The sequence below is a fragment of the Dreissena polymorpha genome, chromosome 5 (assembly GCF_020536995.1).
Source record: "Dreissena polymorpha isolate Duluth1 chromosome 5, UMN_Dpol_1.0, whole genome shotgun sequence".
In the NCBI taxonomy this organism is placed as follows: domain Eukaryota; kingdom Metazoa; phylum Mollusca; class Bivalvia; order Myida; family Dreissenidae; genus Dreissena; species Dreissena polymorpha.
The window spans coordinates 82,785,104-82,808,495 of record NC_068359.1 but is presented as its reverse complement, the minus strand read 5'-3'; the positions used below and the strand labels follow the sequence as shown (position 1 = coordinate 82,808,495).

Genomic DNA, 23,392 nt, shown 5'->3' with positions numbered 1-23,392 from the left:
CGAGGATTATAAGATGTCACTACATACTAAATTTGGTAGCCCTAGGCCCAATGTTTATGGACGAGAAGATTTGTAAAGTTTTTACAAAATAGGCCTTATATAAGCAAATTTGCAATTTTTTGACCCCCCCCCCCGGGCAGGGTTAAATTTGACCCCAGGGGCATAATTTGAAGAAACTTGGTAGAGGACTGTAAGATGTCACTACATACCAAATTTGGGAGCCCTAGGCCCTATGGTTATGGACAAGAAGATTTCTAAAGTTTTCACAAAATAGGCCTTTTATAAGCAAATTTTCAATTTTTTGACCCCCCTGGGCAGGTTCAAATTTGACCCCAGGGGCATAATTTGAAGAAACTTAGTAGAGGACTATAAGATGTCACTACATACCAAATTTGGTAGCCCTAGGCCCAATGGTTATGGACAAGAAGATTTATAAAGTTTTCACAAAATAGGCCTTATATAAGCAAATTTTCAATTTTTTGACCCCCCTGGGCAGGGTCAAATTTGACCCCAGTGACATAATTTGAAGAAACTTGGTAGAGGACTATAAGATGTCACTACATACCAAATTTGGTAGCCCTAGGCCCAATGGTTAAGGACGAGAAGATTTTTAAAGTTTTCACAAAGTAGGCCTTATATAAGCAAATTTTCAATTTTTGACCCCCTGGGGCAGGGTCAAATTTGACCCCAGGAGCATAGTTTGAACAAATTTAGAAGAGGTTCACCCCAAGAACATTCCTGAGAAATTTCATCAGAATTGGACCAGTAGTTAAGGAGAAGAAGATGTTTAAAGAAAAAATTAACGCATTGACGCATGCACACACACACGACGGACACAGGACCATGACATAAGCCCCGCTGACCTCTGGCCAGTGGAGCTAAAAACAACTGTGGCAAACTAAATTGTTTCTTTCATATCAAATAAGCTGTTTTAGACATCATTACTCAAGCAATAGTAGATAATTCAGACAAATTTTCCTCAGAATAAATTATTAATGAAAATATATTATAATCATTGAAATCAATAAAAGAAAAATATCAATTAAATAGTTTAAATGTCTATTTTGGTGTAATTTACATTAAAAACAGGTATGAAATACATAAAAATTACTCAATAAAAATATGAAATTTTATAAATTCAATTACTGAATATGTAAGTTTACATTCCATCATTGTTCTATGGCATATCATTGATTATTCCAACAATTAATTTTTCAGCTACCAGTAAAACAAGAATATCAGTGAAACTGATAGATGCTCCCCTATACATGTATTGCTTTGTTGATATATGCGTTAATTGTGTGGGAAACAAATGTGACCTTGAGAAAATTTATTATTAGCCTCGGTGACCTTGACCCCAGTGACATCTAACCTCATCAAAAGGTTGAGGTCCATGCAAGGTACCTACATGCCAAATATGTAAGAGATTGGTAAAATATTTAAGGCGCTAAGAGAAACTGTAATAAAAGTGTGACGGAAAAATCTATTATTAGCCTTGGTGACCTTTACCCCAGTGACCTCAAGCCTCATCAAAAGGTAGAGGTTCATGCAAGGAACCTACATGCCAAATATGTTAGAGATCTGTAAAATATTGAAGGTGCTATGAGAAACAGTAACAAAAGTGTGACAGAAAAAATCTATTATTAGCCTCGGCGACCTTGACCTAGAGACCTCAAACCTCATCAAAAGGTAGAGGTCCATGCAAGGTACCTACATGCCAAATATTTAAGAGATCGGTAAAATATTGAAGGTGCTATGAGAAACTGTAATGAAAGTGTGACGGAAATAATCTATTATTAGCCTCAGTGACCTTGACCCAAGTGACCTCAAACCTCATTATAAGGTAGAGGTCCATGCAAGGTACCTACATGCCAAATATGTAAGAGATCGGTAAAGTATTAAAGGTGCTATGAGAAACTGTAATAAAAGTATGACAGAAAAAATCTATTATTAGCCTCGGTGACCTTGATCTTAACCCCAGTGACCTCAAACCTCATCAAAAGGTAGAGGTCCATGCAAGGTACCTCCATGCACAATATGTAAGAGATTGGTAAAATAATGAAGGAACTATGAGAAACTGTAACAAAAATGTGACAGAAGTAAAGAGAAACTGGTGACTATATGCTCCCTTTATGTATATTATGTGGGATTATATATAATGGGGAGCATAATTAGGGGAGATACAGACATACATTAATGTATTTTCACTAGACAATATTGTATAAGTAATAGACCAATCCAGCTACCAAGGGAGTGACCCCACTTGTATTATTTATTTAAGCCTAATTCTATGGAAGTAGGGTTCAATGCATGAACGTCAATTCTTACAAATCAGGGAAACACTTTCTGCCTCCACTGGATTTTCTTATAAAAGTGATTTCTTTTTACAAAAAAGTATGTTTTACCACATCAACACTTAAATATTCATGAAGACTCTTTTGCCCTTAGCAAGGCTCAAATCTACTCAGGATTAAAACGTTAAATCATCATAAAAAAAGCAGTTTTTTTTTACTACGTACATCCTTGACGGGACATGCTTCGGCTGCCAGAATATAACCCTCCACAAGGTGGACGCAGTAGTCTACGGAGGAGCCGACGAGAATGGACAGCGATATGGCCTCCACCCCTCCCACCTCCCAGCCTAGCACATAGAACAAGCCAACCACCAGGCAGATCATCTCTGGAAACAAATGGGATGTGCTCTGTGACAAGGGGGTTTGATGCATGTGCGTAAAGTGTCGTCCTAGATAAGCCCGTGAAGTCCACACAGGCTAATCAGGGAAGACATTTTCCCATTAAACTGGATTTTTGCTAAGAAGAGACTATCTTTAAATTTTTTTATCATAAAGCGGAAATTGTTGTTTCTGATTAGCCTGTGCAGACTGCACAGGCTAATCTGGGATGACAATTTACGCACATGCATTAAACCATTTTTTCATAGAGCGCAGATAAAATATTTACAAATATTACAAGTGATGATAGCGTCTTTAAAAGTATGCAAAGAAACCATTAATTTATGTATAAAAGCTTTGTGAAAAGCATTACTAATATTTGACAAAACAAATCACTTTGGGTCTTATTCCAAAAGTAGGTCAATTTTATAGTCAAAATGAAAGTCAAAGGGTTATGTGGGTTTGTTTATGGAGTAAAATAATATTCAAGTATCAAAGCTTTGTAGGAAGCATCATATAAGTTATATATGTATTTCTCTTTGAGGGTTAATCTAATGCAGTGGGAGGAACAGAGACACTGACAGAGGATCTAAATGCTTTATGCCTCCGAGCATTGACTGATGCTCGGAGAAAAAAGTAGCCAAGAAACCAATTGTAGTACACGCTGTAGATTGAGCCTATATTTTTTGAGCTTGACTGCACCCAACCCCTAAGACTCTTGAGTCCACTTCCTGGATAGAGCCAGTACTTGGTGTCTTTGGAGGGGACTTCAAGAATGCTCTTTAATTGTGGATCGAAACTGGGACCTCATGATCGCTAGGCAGACACCATAATCCAACAAGCTACAATGACACACCATTTACCTGTTATGCTGATGAATATGATGAAAAGCAGGACAATGTGCCTTGTGAAGATCACCACAGCAATCATGCATATCACCATTGATAGCACGACACCATAGATGGCGCTGTCCACAGCAACAATCTCCATGAACACCTGGAATAAAACAGTTCATATTAATAATGGTGATGTTGTTTACATATGTTCATATTAATAGGCATGATTTTGTTTTCATGTGTTCATATTAATAGGCATGATGTTGTTTTCATGTGTTCATATTAATAATAGTGATGATGCTGTTGATGTTGTTTTCATGTGTTTATATTAATAGTGATGATGTTGTTTTCCTGTGTTCATATTAATAGTGATGTTGTTTTCATGTGTTCATATTAATAGTGATGATGTTGTTTTCCTGTGTTTATATTAATGGTGATGACATTGTTTCCTGTGTTTATATCAATAGTGATGATGTTGTTTTCATGTTAATGTGATCCAGGCAATTAAATATAATGAAAGGTAAAAAAATAATCATAATGTTCAATTTATATAAACATTGGAGATTTCAATTTGAAACAGAATCCTTATTTCGGATACAGGCTTTGTGCAATCTTATCACTTTTGACTTCTGCAAAATCTGCTTTTCATCATGTTGATGCAAATTTTACCTAGAAACACATGAACCCTTTACCACTTAGATATGTATTTAAACCTTTACCACTTAGATATGTATTTAAACCTTTACCACTTAGATATGTATTTAACCCTTTACCACTTAGATACGTTTTTAACCCTTTACCACTAAGATACATATTTAACAGTTTACCACTTAGATACATATTTCACCCTTTACCAATTAATTATGTATTTAACCCTTTACCACTTAGATACCTTTTTAACCCTTTACCACTCAGATACATATTTTACCCTTCACCACTCAGATACATACCACTTAGATACATATTTCACCCTTTACCAATGAGACATGTATTTAACCCTTTACCACTTAGATACATATTAACCCTTATCACTTAGATACATATTTGTGCATGTATGTAGTTTGTTAGAAAGTAAAACAATGATTTAAGACATTTCTTACTAGATTCCAGTTTTAAAGGCTTCATTTGTAACCCTTAGATACTGATGAGCAGCAAACAGCATACAATTTGAACAGACAGCAAGTTACTCGCAGGCTGTTATGGATTAATGCTGTTTGCACATAGATATTTTCTCTTTGCCTCTGAATGGGAAAGGGTAAATATATGTTACAACATTGAATTTCTGTAGTTTGCATAGTATTTCGCCTAAGTTAATGCAAAACAGAATTTTCAGATAGTAAAACTAACAAATATGCAGAAACAAAATGACTCTTGACTTCAGTGTTCAAACTCATGAACATTTCATTTGGCCCCTGAAAATTTTAAGTAAGGGGTTCTCAGTAAACTGGTTTTTGAAATGTATTAAAAATCCCCCAAAAGGACATTAAGTGACACTACCTAAGAATGAGAGAATTCCTATAAATATACATACATGAATGTATATTACAATATATATTGAGGCCATTTCTATTTCAGTTATATGTCATAATTAAAATAGTGTATGGGCTTTAAAATTGATTCGATCATGGCACACAAAATACTATTGAGAGTTGACCAATGTCTCCCAAATCAAACATGGCTTTCTTAATAAAAAGTCTTCCTCTGGCAAAACTGGGCTTAATGCAGTTGGCACAGGCTAATCAGGGACAACACTTTACGCTTTCAATGATTTTCATTTAAAAGAGATGTCCTTTAAACAAAAAGTTTCATAAAAGCGAAGAGTCTTCCAAGATAACCCTGTGCAGACTGCACAAGCTAGTCTGCGAAGACACTCATGAATAAAGACCAGTTTCCCCCAGAAGAGGTCTCAAATGGTACAAACCTCTGGCCAGAACTCTGAAGTCTGAAACATGGATTTCAAGGGACTATTTGGGGCCAGCCCTTTTTTGATGTCACCCAAAAATGCTTCCCATTTCAGGTACTCCTTGTGGGCCTCGAAGTAAGACTGGCTCTTTGATGTCGTCTACAAATAGAATCAATGTGGTCTAAAAATAGAAACAATCTGGTCTAATAATAGAAACAATGTGTTGATAAAACTGTTTAAACAATTTTAGCCTCGCTTCTGGACTTCATGTGTGTGTGTAAGGTGTTGTCCCAGATAAGCCTGTGCAGTCTGAAAAAGCCAATAAGGGACAACACTTACCAACTTTAAACAAAAAAGTCCATTAAAGCGGAAAGTGTGGTCTCTGATTAGCCAGTGCAAAATGCACAGGCTAATCTAGGAAACACTTAACCCACATGCATTCAACCTAGTTTTCACAGAACAACCATTGTTTGTTAATGAATCACGTGTACTTTCAGATAACTAGGTGAAAAATCCACCAGTACCTCAACATTATAGATGTTTTGAGACTTCTAAAGAAATGCATATCTGCTATCTTTCAGCAGGTGAAATATACTGTCATAATCTATATTATATATTTATAAGATACTCTTGCCAACAGATCTCAAAACTTGATGTTAAAAAGAAAACAAGATGTGTTTGTGAAACACAATGTCCCCCTATATGATGTTTGACCTTGTAGGATGACCTTGACCTTGTGACGGATGACCTTGACCTTTCACCACTCAAAATGTGCAGCTCCATGAGATACACATGCATGCCAAATATCAAGTTGCTATCTTCAATATTGCAAAAGTATTCATAAAATAAGCGATTTGGGCCACATATATTTGACCTCTGACCTTGAAGGATGACCTTGACCAATTACCACTCAAAATGTGCAGCTCCATGAGATGCACATGCATGCCAAATATCAAGTTGCTATCTTCAATCTTGCAAAAGTATTTATAAAATGAGCGATTTTGGCCACATATATTTGACCTCTGACCTTGAAGGATGACCTTGACCTTTCACCACTCAAAATGTGCAGCTTCATGAGATACACATGCATGCCAAATATGAAGTTGCTATCTTCAATATAGCAAAAGTTATTGCAAAATGTTAAAGTTGGCGCAAACAGACAGACCAACAGACAGGGCAAAAACAATATGTCCCCCACTACTATAGTGGGGGACATAAAAACATTCATAGACCTCTGTATTTATATATAAAGCTATGTTTGTTAACAAATAAGAGCTTTGATGAAACAAGGGTTATTGCATCCAACAGGTAAAACCTACTGATTCAAAAGCAAAACTAATCCACAGAGCTGCTGTTCCAGATGATGTCAACCCTCCCATGGAATGAGCTGGTTGCTGGTTCCCATATATATGTGCTGCCTTAGGTAGGTTTGCACAGGCAGGTACCAGGCTTACAGCTTTATATAAAGCTGTATTCAGAATTCCTGGGAGATAATCTGAAAAAGTTTAACTTAAAAATATTATCAAAGTTGAAACATTAGAAGGTACTTTTCAGTCAAAAATGGTTAAAAGGTTCAAAATAAAAAAAAAGAGGATCCTGGGGGTCCTAGAATGCTCACCTGAGAAACTGTCGACCCCTGATTTGGGGCTACTTTTGACAACAGGAGCATAATTTGAACACATTTTTCTATGCAAGTCTACATAAAATATTTCACACCACATCATTGGTGTGGTCAAAATTTTATCCAATATGCATAATTTAAACATACCAAATATTAAGTAACTTGTAGCTTGATCTTATAGAAAACATTTTTAAATATTATTTTCATAATTAATTATTTATTAACAATACAACACCTGGGGCGTGGCTGTTTCAACACCAGCTACATAATTTGTACTAATGTTTTAGATTTCTACACTCTGATGTTACATACTAAATATCCAAGCTCTGGGCATGGTTGTTGCAGAGGACACATTAACCCTTTACCACATTGATACGTATTTAACCCTTTACCACTTAGATATGTATTTAACCCTTTACCACATAGATACGTATTTAACCCATAACCACATAGATAAGTATTTAACCCTTTAGCACTTAGATACATATTTAACCCTTTACCACATAGATATGTATTCTACCCTTTACCACTTAGATACGTATTTAACCCTTTACCATTTAGATACGTATTAAACCCTTTACCACATACAAAGGAATTAAACCCTTTACCACTTAGATACATTTTTAAACCTTCACCACTTAGATACGTATTTAACCCTATACCACTTACAAATGTATATACATAGATAGGTATTTTGACACATTTGTAGTTTCTAAGAAAGTTCATTTTAATTATAAGCCTTGCTTCATTTCCAACCCAAAGATACTGATGAGCAGCAAACAGCATTTAAACCTTAACAGACTGCAAGTTACTAGCAGGCTGTTCTGGTTTTATGCAGTTTGCACATAGCCATTGTCACATTGCTTCTGAGTGGGAAAGGGTTAGTAGCTAACTTGCTATCTTTCCGTAGTAAAAATGTGGGGCTTGGTAAGCAGTGACCCCAAGGGAATAATTCGAACATTCTTTGCAGAGGTTCTTTAAATTATGGAATATTTTAAACATTCTTTGCAGAGGTCCTCTAAATGATGCTACATACCTCATGGAATGCCTAGTGCTTTGCAGTTTCAGATTATGAGTTTTTAAGATATTCCCTACATATGGCAATTTAACACTAGACAAGGGACAAAATTGTCACAAAACCAGGTTTTCATTGTGAAAAAAAAATCTGATAAAGGGAGAAAACTCAAACTGAACTTTTGAAATGAACAAAAAAAATTAACCCCCTTTGTAAGTTTTTTTTTTTTAAATCTATTTTTAGTCGTGGCGACCTTGACATTGGAGATATTGATGTGATTCTTTCGTGCGACACACCGTCCCATGATGGTGAACAAATGTGCCAAATGATTTTAAAATCTCACAATGAATGACATAGTTATGGCCAGGACAAGCTAATTTATGGCCATTTTTGACCTTTGAACTCAAAGTGTGACCTTGACCTTGGAGATATCGACGTAATTATTTTGCGCGACACACCGTCCAATGATGGTGAACAAATGTTCCAAATGATTTTAAAATCTGACAATGAACGACATAGTTATGGCCCGGACAAGCTTGTTCCGCCCGCCCGCCAGCCAGCCAGCCAGCCAGCCAGCCAGCCAGCCAGCCCGCCCGCATTCGCCAATCTAATAACCAGTTTTTTCCTTCGGAAAACCTGGTTAAAAACTTTGATCCCTCTGACGTTATGTATACAAAAATTAACAGGCCAATCAGGGACAACACTTTCCCCTTAAATGATATTTTTCGTTTATAGAAAGTCGATTCTTAGTAAAAATGCAGTTAAAGTGGAAAGTGTAGTCCCTGATTAGCCTGTGCAGACAGCCTGTGCAGACAGGCTAATCTGGGACGAGACCATACTCATATGCATTTAACCCCTCTTTACAGAGCACAGCTCATATATTGTGTTGACAAAAAGGGGAAAGCCTTACTACTTAGATTTCAGAAAACTTACCATTTTTAAGTCAGTGAATATGTGTTAAAGGGACCTCTTCTCATTAAGGTAAATTGACAAAATTAAAAAACAAGAGCTGTCAGAAGACATTGCGCTCAACTTTTCGAGCGCTTGACAGTACAACGTAAGCAATCATGGGGAAATTGTTCATATTCAATAAGATCAAGGTTATATAGTCATATTCTAACTGGAAGATAATTGAAACATAATGATCGTTTATGTTTTAAAGAAGTGGTACATTATAGACGATTCTGAGTTCAGGTATATTTTCACAATCTATTGAACATTTGTAAAGACATAAAACAAACTAATAAGTTTTTATTTCAAGTTTGAAAGCAATATTTATGGTGGGATGGTCTTTCAAAAATATCATAATAATAAAAATAAATATTTTTTGTTTTAACATGTTAAAAATTCTTCGCGTGTGGGGGTGGGTAAGGTGTGGAGAGGGGGAATAATGTGGGGGGGGGGGGGGGTCATTTATTAGATGAAATTTCAAAAATAAGAAAAAAAAGATAACAATTTTTTTTTTAATAATTTTTTTTGGGGGGGGGGGGGATTCTGGAATGGGTCGTGGGGGATGGTTTGGATCGAGTCCATTGTGGTATGTCAGGTAAGTGTTGTTTTGTCATAGTATGAATCAAATCTGATCCTAAATAAATAAGTTATGGCAATTTAAGCAAAATTTATTTATTTGACCTTGAGATTCAACGTCAAGATCCAATTCAACTTGCCATGTACAGTACCTCATGATAGTAAGAAAGAAATTTGAAGTTTGAAAGCAATAGCCTTGATACTTAAGAAGTAAAGTGCATCTAAACACAAAATTAAACAAAATATTCTAAGTTACTAAGTCAAAAAAGGGCAATAATTCATCAAAATGCCAACCAGAATTATGCAACTTGTCCTGTACAGTCCTCATATGATAGTTAGCGAGAGTATCAATTCTGAAAGCAATAGCTATGATACTTTAGGAGTAAAATGGACCAAAACACAAAACTTAACCAAATTTTCAATTTTCTGAGTATAAAAGGGGCCATAATTCTGTCAAAATGCCAGTCAGAGTTACATAACTTTGCCTGCACAGTCCCTTTTGATAGTCAGTAGGTGTTGCAAGCATGAAGGCAATAGCTTTGAAACTTTAGGAATTAAAAGTATAAAATACATCACTCATTTAAGAGCACGGATGGCTGAGTGGTCTAAGCATTAGACGTTTACACCAGGGGTCAATGTTGTGAGTCCATTTGAGGGTTACTATTTTTCTTTTTTAAATTTTATTCTTGATTTTTACTGGAGCTTTTTAGATCCAATGTTTACATTTATCAATATAAAGCAATACATGACAAACTTCAATACACGCCGAAATCTGTGAAAAGGCCCCTTTAAACTGTAACATACCTGTGGGCAAACACTGGGCACTGCCGTTCTTCACCAGGTCAGAGTTGTTTGCTATTTTCCAGCACAAGGTGCAGAGTTCCGCTAGATGGCCCAAGAGGGCAGGATTTGTGAAGTCATATGCAGCTGAGAAGGCTGGATCAAACTGAACCTCACCCTGCAGAGAAATGCACTATAAGCTGCTGAATGCAAAAATGGGTCTTATGCCATTTGGGGTCAGCATAGCTCCATACAAGCCAGCACATCTCAACAGTGTGGCCAGGAGCAACCCTGTCTGTTAATGACACTGTGAACACTTGCATGACTTGATAGAGGATAAAGTCGCTCCTTATCAAATAGGGTGAATGCACAGGCTGGCCAGGAGCTACCCTGTCTGCTAATGACACATTGAACACTTGCATGACTTAATAGAGGATAGAGTAGCTCCTTATCAAATTGGGTGAATGCACAGGCTGGCAAGGAGCTACCCTGTCTGCTTATGCAGTTTTTTTTTCCTTCTATGTGACATGCCAAACAGCCCCTTCCCTTCGGATTTTTTTCCCCTCAGCAGGTAAATTTCTCCTCAGATTTTTTTTTTAAACTTTAAATACACAAGTTAACCTGATCCAGTGAAGAAAATAGAACATATTGCATAATAAAATTATCTGTTGCTTTGAATTTGTTTTCAAAACAGTAAAATATTTTAAATTGATTATTTAAGACTTTCCTTATTTTCACCAAAATCCTGCATTTCACGTGATTTTTTCCCTTAAAAAAAAGACCAGACCCTTTCCCCAAAATCAGATTAAAAAAAACCTGTAATGACACTGTGAACCCTTGCATGACTTGATTGAGGACAGAAGTAGCTCGAGACTAAATTGGGTGAATGCACAGGCTGGCCAGGAGCTGCCCTGTCTGCTAATGACACTGTGAACACTTGCATGACTTGATAGAAGACAGAGTAGCTCCTTATCAAATTGGGTGAATGCACAGGCTGGCCACCGTGAACACTTGCATGACTTGATAGATGACAGAGTAGCTCCTTATCAAATTGGGTGAATGCACAGGCTGGCCAGGGGCTACCCGGTCTGCATATGACACTGTGAACACTTGCATGACTTGATAGAGGACAGAGTAGCTCCTTATCAAATTGGGTGAATGCACAGGCTGGCCAACGTGAACACTTGCATGACTTGATAGACTTTCCTTATTTTCACCAAAATCCTGCATTTCACGTGATTTTTTCCCTTAAAAAAAAGACCAGACCCTTTCCCCAAAATCAGATTAAAAAAAACCTGTAATGACACTGTGAACCCTTGCATGACTTGATTGAGGACAGAAGTAGCTCGAGACTAAATTGGGTGAATGCACAGGCTGGCCAGGAGCTACCCTGTCTGCTAATGACACTGTGAACACTTGCATGACTTGATAGAAGACAGAGTAGCTCCTTATCAAATTGGGTGAATGCACAGGCTGGCCACCGTGAACACTTGCATGACTTGATAGATGACAGAGTAGCTCCTTATCAAATTGGGTGAATGCACAGGCTGGCCAGGGGCTACCCGGTCTGCATATTCAACTGTGAACACTTGCATGACTTGATAGAGGACAGAGTAGCTCCTTATCAAATTGGGTGAATGCACAGGCTGGCCAGGGGCTACCACGTATGCATATGACACTGTGAACACTTGCATGACTTGATAGAGGACAGAGTAGCTCCTTATCAAATTGGGTGAATGCACAGGCTGGCCAGGAGCTACCCTGTCTGCATATGACACTGTGAACACTTGCATGACTTGATAGAGGACAGAGTAGCTCCTTATCAAATTGGGTGAATGCACAAGCTGGCCAGGAGCTACCCTGTCTGTATATGACACTGTGAACCCTTGCATGAGTTGATAGAGGACAGAGTAGCTACTTATCACATTAGGTCAATGCACAGGCTGGCCAGGAGCTACCCTGTCTGCTAATGACACTGTGAACACTTGCATGACTTGATAGAGAATAGAGTAGCTTCTTATCAAATTGGGTGAATGCACAGGCTGGCCAGGAGCTACCCTGTCTGCTAATGACACTGTGAACACTTGCATGACTTGATAGAGGACAGAGTAGCTCCTTATCAAATTGGGTGAATGCACAGGCTGGCCAGGAGCTACCCTGTCTGCATATGACACTGTGTACACTTGCATGACTTGATAGAGGATAGAGTAGCTCCTTATCAAATTGGGTCAATGCACAGGCTAGCCACCGTGATCACTTGCATGACTTGATAGAGGACAGAGTAGCTCTTATCAAATTGGGTGAATGCACAGGCTGGCCAGGAGTTACCCGGTCTGCTAATGACACATTGAACCATTGCATGACTTGATAGAAGATAGAGTAGCTCCTTATCAAACTGGGTGAATGCACAGGCTGGCCACCATGAACACTTGCATGACTTGATAGATGACAGAGTAGCTCCTTATCAAATTGGGTGAATGCACAGGCTGGCCAGGGGCTACCCGGTCTGCATATGACACTGTGAACACTTGCATGACTTGATAGAGGACAGAGTAGCTCCTTATCAAATTGGGTGAATGCACAGGCTGGCCACCGTGAACACTTGCATGACTTGATAGATGACAGAGTAGCTCCCTATCAAATTGGGTAAATGCACAGGATGGCCAGGGGCTACCCGGTCTGCATATGACACTGTGAACACTTGCATGACTTGATAGAGGACAGAGTAGCTCCTTATCAAATTGGGTGAATGCACAGGCTGGCCACTGTGAACACTTGCATGACTTGATAGATGACAGAGTAGCTCCTTATCAAATTGGGTGAATGCACAGGCTGGCCAGGGGCTACCCCGTCTGCATATGACACTGTGAACACTTGCATGACTTGATAGAGGACAGAGTAGCTCCTTATCAAATTGGGTGAATGCACAAGCTGGCCAGGAGCTACCCTGTCTGTATATGACACTGTGAACCCTTGCATGAGTTGATAGAGGACAGAGTAGCTACTTATCACATTAGGTCAATGCACAGGCTGGCCAGGAGCTACCCTGTCTGCTAATGACACTGTGAACACTTGCATGACTTGATAGAGGATAGAGTAGCTTCTTATCAAATTGGGTGAATGCACAGGCTGGCCAGGAGCTACCCTGTCTGCTAATGACACTGTGAACACTTGCATGACTTGATAGGACAGAGTAGCTCCTTATCAAATTGGGTGAATGCACAGGCTGGCCAGGAGCTACCCTGTCTGCATATGACACTGTGAACACTTGCATGACTTGATAGAGGATAGAGTAGCTCCTTATCAAATTGGGTCAATGCACAGGCTAGCCACCGTGAAAACTTGCATGACTTGATAGAGGACAGAGTAGCTCCTTATCAAATTGGGTGAATGCTCAGGCTGGCCAGGAGCTACCCTGTCTACTTGACACTGTGAACACTTGCATGACTTGATAGAGGATAGAGTAGCTCCTTATCAAATTGGGTCAATGCACAGGCTGGTCAAGAGCTACCCTGTCTGCATAACCATGAACACTTGCATGCCTTGATAGAAGACAGAGTAGCTCCTTATCAAATTGGGTGATGCACAGGCTGGCCAGGAGCTACCCTGTCTGCATATTACACTGTGAACCCTTGCATCACGTGGTTAATTCTTATTGAGACAATCTTTCTTGTGTATGACTTTCATTCGGAAGTTCTCTTCAATACCGACAGTTTTGTTTGTTTATAAATCAACATCTTCGATATGCTAAATCACACTTAAACTTTTAACATTCCAATACCGTATGTTACATTATTGGAATTGGATGCATGCAAAGTTTCAAGTGCAGTTGAAGTCAGCACACAGTCCTCTAACAGCTCTTCAGTACTTAATGATTTAATGATTTATATTCTCTACGTTAACAACCATGCGTGGCTGATATGAAAATAGAAAATTTTGTGATATTGGAGTTGACATTGTAAAGGGGACAATATTTATAACTGTCCTGCCTAAATACATGTTTGTCAGTTTGGGTAAATATTGTGTGTTTATCTTTTTCTAAATTTATTTTTTTATTATACTGTGAAAATTTTTGAATGATGTTGTGGGACATATTCATAAGGGTTTGAAAGTGTTTACAAACAGTTTCAATGACATTAATGTTTACTTAAACAGTTGATTTATTGTTGAGTTGTTGGTTGGACTTATGTAAGGTTTAACATTGTTTTCCTCATAATTATTCTGTCCTCTTTATGGTGAAAGTTCTCTGGGTTGATAAGTAATGGTTCCCGTCTGATATGTAATACAACTTAGAAGGTATGCCAATGTATTGTATATTTACATACGCATTTGCTTCCTGTAGTGCTAATAATATCAAACTATTTAATTCCCCAGGATTGTATGCTATTCTCTAATACTTAGTGTTGATTGAGTGTATAAAAAATCTTCACTAATTGGTTGTTCAATTTTTACGAATGAAACTGACATCATATTGAATGTTTGATGTTTTTAAATGTTGCAAATGCAAGTTTGAATGTATTTTAATAATAGTTTTATTCAGAGCCTCTTAAATACAGTCAAGTCATTGCGAGCTTACGAACACTCTAGATGCTACATTCATATTTAGCTCAAACTCCATGAAACGGAAGTACAATATTTATTGAACATATTAAAGCTTGGGAAAGCATCTGGTTGCGATGATATAACCCATTGTATGTTAAAAAATACATCCAAAACCGTATATGTTCCCCTTTGTATATTGTTTAGTATGTCTTTAAATCAATGTCAATTTCCAACACTATGGAAAAAAGCATATGTCATTCCCTTGTTTAAGACAGGCAATAAACGTTTGCAGTAATTACAGCCCTGTTTTACTACGCTCGTGTGTCGGTAAAGTATTTAAACAAGTATTATTTAAACATTTGTATAACAATATGTTTGCTAACTATTTTTTCATAGTTCTCAATCAGGATTTCGGCCGGGTCATAGCGCCGTCTATCAACTGCTAGAAATGTACAATTCTCAATCTGCATGTAAAAATCTTAATGAAAAGAAACACACTTGTCTTGTCTTGTGTGATGTTTCAAAAGCCTTTGATAGAGTGTTGCACAGAGATAATTAAACTTGAAGCTTATGGTTTTAAAAACGAATTGACATGACGCCTGGACGATGATCGCTCCGCCCACTTTATCACGTTGCTCAGGGGGTAGCAAACCTAGACAAGCTAACACCAAAACGGCTTCTTTGCCTTTAGACTCCGTATATATTTACGCAATATTCCAGATGATTTTTATGGACTTTTTGACACCATATAACACTTGTAAAAGGGGTCTCTGTCATGTAGTTATTCTGCAAATGCAAAAAATATACGTTTATAGAGAACATCAGCTATTTATAACGGGTTTTTCAGTACATGAAACACGCTCTCGTACGCTTGCGCACTTACCAAAAACGAACCAGTTACTACCTGTAATGGTGGTATTAGCAATAAATTAACACTTCTTTACCCCCCTTTAAAAATGGTGCTAAAAATGACACTGTGAACACTTGCATGACTTGATAGAGGACAGTGTAGCTCCTTATCAAATTGGGTGAATGCACAGGCTGATCAGGAGCTTCCCTTTCTGCTAATGACACTGTTACCACTTGCATGACTTGATAGAAGACAGAGTAGCTCCTTATCAAATTGGGTGATGCACAGGCTGGCAGGAGCTACCCTGTCTGCATATGACACTGTGAATCCTTGCATGACTTGATAGAGGACAGAGTAGCTCCTTATCAAATTGGAGGAAGGCACAGACTGTCCAGGAGCTACCCTGTCTGCTAATGACACTGTGAACACTTGCATGACTTGATAGAGGATAGAGTAGCTCCTTATCAAATTGGGTGAATGCGCAGGCTGGCCAGGAGCTACCCTGTCTGCATATGACACTGTGAAAACTTGCATGACTTGATAGAAGATAGAGTTGCTCCATATCAAATTGGGTCAATGCACAGGCTGGCCAGGAGCTACCCTGTCTGCTATTGACACCGTAAACACTTGCATGACTTGATAGATTACAGAGTACTTACTTATCAAATTGGGTCAAACACAGGCTGGCCAGGAGCTCCCCTGTCTGTTATTGACACATTGAATCCTTGCATGACTTGATAGAAGATAGAGTAGCTCCATAATACATTGGGTCAATGCACAGGCTGGCCAGGAGCTACCCTGTCTGCATATGACACTGTGAACGCTTGCATGACTTGATAGAGGACAGAGTAGCTCCTTATCAAATTGGGTAAATGCACAGGCTGGCCAGGAGCTACCCTGTCTGCATATGACATTGTGAACACTTGCATGACTTGATAGAGGACAGAGTAGCTCCTTATCAAATTGGGAGAATGCACAGGCTGGCCAGGAGCTACCCTGTCTGCATATGACACTGTGAACCCTTGCATGACTTGATAGAGGATAGAGTAGCTCCTTATCAAATTGGGAGAATGCATAGGCTGGCCAGGAGCTACCCTGTCTGCATATGACACTGTGAACACTTGCATGACTTGATAGAGGATAGAGTAGCTCCTTATCAAATTTGGAGAATGCATAGGCTGGCCAGGAGCTACCATGTCTGCATATGACACTGTGAACACTTGCATGACTTGATAGAGGACAGAGTAGCTCCTTATCAAATTGGGAGAATGCATAGGCTGGCCAGGAGCTACCCTGTCTGCATATGAAACTTTGAACACTTGCATGACTTGATAGAGGACACAGTAGCTCCTTATCAAATTGGGTGAATGCACTGGCTGGTCAGGAGCTAACCTGTCTGCATATGACACTGTGACCACTTGCATGACTTGATAGAGGACAGAGTCCTTATCAAATTGGGTCAATGCACAGGCTGGCCAGGAGCTACCCTGTCTGCATATGACACTGTGAACACTTGCATGACTTGATAGAGGACAGAGTAGCTCCTTATCACATTGGGTGAATGCACAGGCTGGCCAGGAGCTACCCTGTCTGCATTTGACACTGTGAACACTTGCATGACTTGATAGAGGACAGAGTAGCTCCTTATCAAATTGGGAGAATGCACAGGCTGGCCAGGAGCTACCCTGTCTGCATATGACACTGTGAACACTTGCATGACTTGATAGAGGACAGAGTAGCTCCTTATCACATTGGGTGAATGCACAGGCTGGCCAGGAGCTACCCTGTCTGCATTTGACACTGTGAACACTTGCACGACTTGATAGAGGACAGAGTAGCTCCTTATCAAATTGGGTCAATGCACAAGCTGGCCAGGAGCTACCCTGTCTGCATATGACACTGTGAACGCTTGCATGACTTGATAGAGGACAGAGTAGCTCCTTATCAAATTGGGTCAATGCACAAGCTGGCCAGGAGCTACCCTGTCTGCATATGACATTGTGAACACTTGCATGACTTGATAGAGGACAGAGTAGCTCCTTATCAAATTGGGAGAATGCACAGACTGGCCAGGAGCTACCCTGTCTGCATATGACACTGTGAACCCTTGCATGACTTGATAGAGGATATAGTAGCTCCTTATCAAATTGGGAGAATGCATAGGCTGGCCAGGAGCTACCCTGTCTGCATATGACACTGTGAACACTTGCATGACTTGATAGAGGATAGAGTAGCTCCTTATCAAATTTGGAGAATGCATAGGCTGGCCAGGAGCTACCCTGTCTGCATATGAAACTGTGAACACTTGCATGACTTGATAGAGGACACAGTAGCTCCTTATCAAATTGGGAGAATGCATAGGCTGGCTAGGAGCTACCCTGTCTGCATATGACACTGTGAACACTTGCATGACTTGATAGAGGACAGAGTAGATCCTTATCAAATTGGGAGAATGCACAGGTTGGCCAGGAGCTACCCTGTCTGCATATGACAATGTGAACACTTACATGACTTGATAGAGGATAGAGTAGCTCCTTATCAAATTGGGTCAGTGCACAGGCTGGCCAGGAGCTACCCTGTCTGCATATGACACTGTGAACACTTGCATGACTTGATAGAGGACAGAGAAGCTCGTTATCAAATTGGGTGATTCACAGGCTGGCCAGGAGCTACCCTGTCTACTTATGACACTGTGAACACTTGCATGACTTGATAGAGGATAGTGTAGCTCCTTATCAAATTGGGTGAATGCACAGGCTGGCCAGGAGCTACCCTGTCTACTTATGACACTGTGAACACTTGCATGACTTGATAGAGGATAGTGTAGCTCCTTATCAAATTGGGTGAATGCACAGGCTGGCCAGGAGCTACCCTGTCTGCATATGACACTGTGAACCCTTGGATGACTTGATAGAGGATAGAGTAGCTACTTATCAAATTGGGTGAATGCACAGGCTGGCCAGGAGCTACCCTGTCTGCATATGACACTGTGTACACTTGGATGACTTGATAGAGGATAGTGTAGCTCCTTATCAAATTGGGTGAATGCACAGGCTGGCCAGGAGCTACCCTGTCTACTTATGACACTGTGAACACTTGCATGACTTGATAGAGGATAGTGTATCTCCTTATCAAATTGGGTGAATGCACAGGCTGGCCAGGAGCTACCCTGTCTGCATATGACACTGTGTACACTTGGATGACTTGATAGAGGATAGAGTAGCTACTTATCAAATTGGGTCAATGCACAGGCTGGCCAGGAGCTACCCTGTCTGCATATGACACTGTGTACACTTGGATGATTTGATAGAGGATAGTGTAGCTCCTTATCAAATTTGGTGAATGCACAGGCTGGCCAGGAGCTACCCTGTCTGCATATGACACTGTGTACACTTGGATGACTTGATAGAGGATAGTGTAGCTCCTTATCAAATTGGGTGAATGCACAGGCTGGCCAGGAGCTACCCTGTCTGCATATGACACTGTGTACACTTGGATGACTTGATAGAGGATAGAGTAGCTACTTATCAAATTGGGTCAATGCACAGGCTGGCCAGGAGCTACCCTGTCTGCATATGACACTGTGTACACTTGGATGATTTGATAGAGGATAGTGTAGCTCCTTATCAAATTGGGTGAATGCACAGGCTGGCCAGGAGCTACCCTGTCTGCATATGACACTGTGTACACTTGGATGACTTGATAGAGGATAGTGTAGCTCCTTATCAAATTGGGTGAATGCACAGGCTGGCCAGGAGCTACCCTGTCTGCATATGACACTGTGTACACTTGGATGACTTGATAGAGGACAGAGTAGCTCTGGACCAAATAAGCTGCAGATCAGGAGGAACACTTACAGAATGTAGCATAAAAGCAGTTTTCAAATGACATTGCTCATATAAAACATCAATCCCAGATGGAGAAATGTATGTACAGGTTAGCAACTAAAGTTTGTCATGGTCTTAACTAGCAATGGTTCTGTAAGATAAGAATGCACCAACATTCAATAAATGTCTCAAAAACTACACTAAAATACCAATAAATTTAGCTTACGGACGGGTGCAAATCCCCTAATGGAATGGTATAATCATATGTGACCTTATCTTGACATCCTGAACAGTTACATCATACAAAAACAACAAAGGGCAACAACTCTTATATAAGAAAGTGTAGGGTTATGGTTCTCTAGTGTGGAACTCACTGATATCAATAAATCCATGAAGTTTTAATTTGAAATCTTGTTTGGTATCTCAGATATAGCCCTCACAAGTTACATCATACAAAACAACAAAGGGCAATAACTCTTAGTTGAGAAAGTGTAGGGTTATGGTTCTCTAGTATGGAACTTCTTCTCGCTGATATCAAAATATCCATTAGGTTTCAAGTTGAAATTATGTATGGTATCTCAGATATAGCTGTCACAAGTTACATCATATAAAAACAACAAAGGGAAATAACTCTTAGTTCAGAAAGTGTAGGGTTATAGTTCTTGTGCATGGCACTTCTCTTTGTTGCTATTTATAAACCCAACTTCTAATGTATGGAATACAACAGCACATTACTCATGTTATAAGACAAACAAGATCATTGCAATAATTCATGAGATCTATGTGGTGCTTCTGACGCTGCCAGAAGCCAGAAGTATTCGTAGATTTTGAGTGGTTATGGTCTTTAAAAACTCACCATATCTTCTGAGAGAACATGCCCCACATCAGACTTTGACCACTGGAAATTCTTTACTCCTAGCACAACGTAAACTGTCGCCCCTGTTTCCAGAAGTGGTCTCTCTTTTGGGTGACTACAATCCACATCCTTACAAACATCATAATTTTCTGGCACGGATTTTGGAGGATTTGGGCGATGAGTCGTTGGGTTTCTGAATGGCTTATTTGGGTTTGTATTTGGAGTGGAAACTGGAACTGTGGGCCTGGTTGTTGTAATCGGATGGTGGCTTATGCTTGGTGGTTTTGAACTTGGCTGGTGTGATATGGGTGGGATGGTTGTTGGATTGTTGTGTGTTGTGGGTAAATGAATGGTTGTTTTAGTGGTTGCATGAACCGGTGGTAGTGCTGGTGGTGGGTTGGTGTTCATTTCTAGGGATGTATTAGCACGGTGGGTGGTCATTTCCAGAGGGCTTGACTCAGGTATTGGCTGGAAAAATGGCAATGTGGGATTCTGTGCAACTTTACCATCAGTTGCTTCTTTCTGAAACATAAAACAAAAAAATTGCTTCAAAAGCCATGATCAAAGTAACATATTTAACTCGAAAAACTGGGTAAAAAACCAGATGTGTCGATGTCATCGCAGACTAGCCTGTGTTGTGGACACAGGCTAATCCAGGATGACACTTGCTGCCTCAACAGAATTTGCCCTGAAAAGAGACTTCCTTAAAACAAATATACCATCAAAGAAGGAAAAAGTGGTCCCAGATTAGCCTGTGTGGGCTGCACAAGGTGCCACACTTTTTTGCAGTCTGCACAGGCTAATCAGGGACGACACTTTCCGCCTAAACTTGATTTTCGGTAAGGAGGGACTTCCTTGAAACTAAAAATACCATTAAAGCGGTAAGTGTTGTCCCTGATTAGCCTGTGCGGACTGCACAGGCTAATATGGGACGATACTTTACGCACATGAATTAAGCCCAGTTTTCTCAGAACAAGACACATATCATGAAATGTTTTATTCGGACTTATTCAATCTCTGGAACAGCAAACAATCTTCATATTTGCAGACAACATTAACATTTATTTTCTACCTTGGCTTTGATTATATTCTTAAAGTGAAAACAAACAAACATCAATATCACATGCACACTACAAGGGGAAAACAATGCTGTACACATTTATAAAGTTAACCCTTTTCCACTCAGAAGCAAAGTGAAAATGGCTATGCGCAAACAGGATAAAACCAGAACAGCCTGCGAGTAACTCGCAGTATGTTCAGGTTTTATGCTGTTTGCTACTCATCAGTATCTTAGGGTTGGAAATGATGCCTTTAATACTTGTATTTAGTTAGAAAGGTCTTTAATAAAATTTAACATTCTAAGGGACAACAACTGTGTCAAAATCGGTGTCTAAGTGGGAAAGGGTTAAACACCTTGACATACAGTTATCAAGCATGCGTCAGCCACATACCATTCCTAGGCTGTATATGGCAGAGCAGCTGTTACACTGCACAGTGTCCATGGCGCTATACTTGGTCTTCAGGTCTAGTAGGCGCTGTATGTTCGTGTCCGAGCGGAAAAACTGAGGCGGCTTTGTGGAGGCCTTCAGCTGAGTGAGCAGCCCGAGAGAGACGCACAACAGCAGTGTTGTTATCACTGAAATTCATTTCAGTCTTTCTATGGGAAAATGGCGTTTAATGCATGTGCATAAAGTGTCATCACAGATTAGCCTGTGCAGTCCGCCCAGGCTAACCAGGGACAACATTTTCCGCAAAAAGTGGATTTTCGTTTAGAAAAAACTTGCATTAAACAAAAAATACAATTAAAGCTTTAAGTGTCATCCTAGGTGAGTTTAAGTCACAGGCAAGTCTGGGATGACACTTTGCTCACAGGCTAGTCTGGGATGACACTTTGCTCACAGGCTAGTCTGGGATGACACTTTGCTCAAAAGCTAGTCTGGGATGACACTTTGCTCACATGCATTTAGCCTGGTTTTCACAGAGCAAGGCTTGTTTAATGTCATTCCTTTGAAGGACCCATTACCATTAGTAAAGAACTTGCAACAAACAATTTCAGTTGCATATCCAAGGTACAGAAAAAGTGACATTTAATTCTAATCACTTAAAGAGCATTACATTTTGCAACTTATGCACACACAATATTGCATAAAGGCTAATATTAAAGGAAAAATTGAGCTTCTGTTGTCCCTAACAAAGTTACATTTAATTTAAGACTCTTCATACTAAATTAAAACTTTAAAGGCTTCATTTCCAGCTCTAAGATACTGGTGAGCAGCAAACAGCATAAAACCTGAACAGACTGTAAGTTACTCGCAGGCTGTTCTGGTTTTATGCTGTTTGCACATAGCCATTTTCACTTTGCTTCTGAGTGGGAAAGGGTTAACATCAAGAGAAATTGCCATTCAGCTTAAACACAAACCAAGGATGATCCAGCGGCCCTTGATCACTGGTATGGCGACATAGTAGTACAGAATTGCCTGCAGTGTGGACCCCAAACCACCGGACATCTTGGGGTCAAGATCATCAGGGAGCCTCAAGGGGTCGGGGTCAACCTGGATCAATGGGTCATCCACTTCAGTTTCTGAAAGTTCATTTGGACAAAAATCTTCAGTGGGGCACTTAAAGCATAATCAGGGAAAAAAGTATAGATATACATGACTGTGGACCAGAAAAATTGCATTTTAAAATAATTTCTTAGTTTATAGATATTATTATTTCAAATTGAAAGTCTTGGGCTTATTGAAACTCTTTCCAGGGGTTTTTCTGCCTATTTTGGGAAAAGGAGTCCGACCAAATTGGGAATTGTTTATCGACAAAATTGTCCATTTTGGGAATTTTTGCTCCGATGAAACGGCTCATTATGGGGAAACATTGAGAATTTATCATGCTTAAATAAGTCAGTGGTTTAACAAATAAATTTGTTTTTATTTGTTATTTTGTCTTTTTTATATAAACACATTTAA

At 39.5% G+C, this 23,392-nt stretch overlaps 2 protein-coding genes and 1 long non-coding RNA gene across 3 annotated transcripts in view; 1 reads left to right on the top strand and 2 right to left on the bottom strand.

The window, feature by feature from the left end:
• Positions 1-23,392, top strand: part of LOC127881997 (polyamine-transporting ATPase 13A3-like) — a 563,467-nt gene that overhangs the window by 226,380 nt on the left and 313,695 nt on the right. The gene's annotated exons all lie outside the window — the stretch shown is intronic.
• The window catches only part of LOC127881996 (protein dispatched homolog 3-like), a 52,218-nt gene that overhangs the window by 5,077 nt on the left and 23,749 nt on the right, over positions 1-23,392 (bottom strand). The window contains exons 10-17 of the mRNA XM_052430330.1: positions 22,849-23,010; positions 21,881-22,065; positions 20,430-20,951; positions 10,379-10,532; positions 6,731-6,906; positions 5,430-5,570; positions 3,536-3,668; positions 2,520-2,680 (exon numbers count right to left, since the gene is read on the bottom strand). Coding sequence (XP_052286290.1) covers positions 2,520-2,680; positions 3,536-3,668; positions 5,430-5,570; positions 6,731-6,906; positions 10,379-10,532; positions 20,430-20,951; positions 21,881-22,065; positions 22,849-23,010 — 1,634 coding nt within the window. The remainder of the gene's footprint in view (positions 1-2,519; positions 2,681-3,535; positions 3,669-5,429; positions 5,571-6,730; positions 6,907-10,378; positions 10,533-20,429; positions 20,952-21,880; positions 22,066-22,848; positions 23,011-23,392) is intronic.
• Positions 1-23,392, bottom strand: part of LOC127882023 (uncharacterized) — a 51,652-nt gene that overhangs the window by 9,186 nt on the left and 19,074 nt on the right. The gene's annotated exons all lie outside the window — the stretch shown is intronic.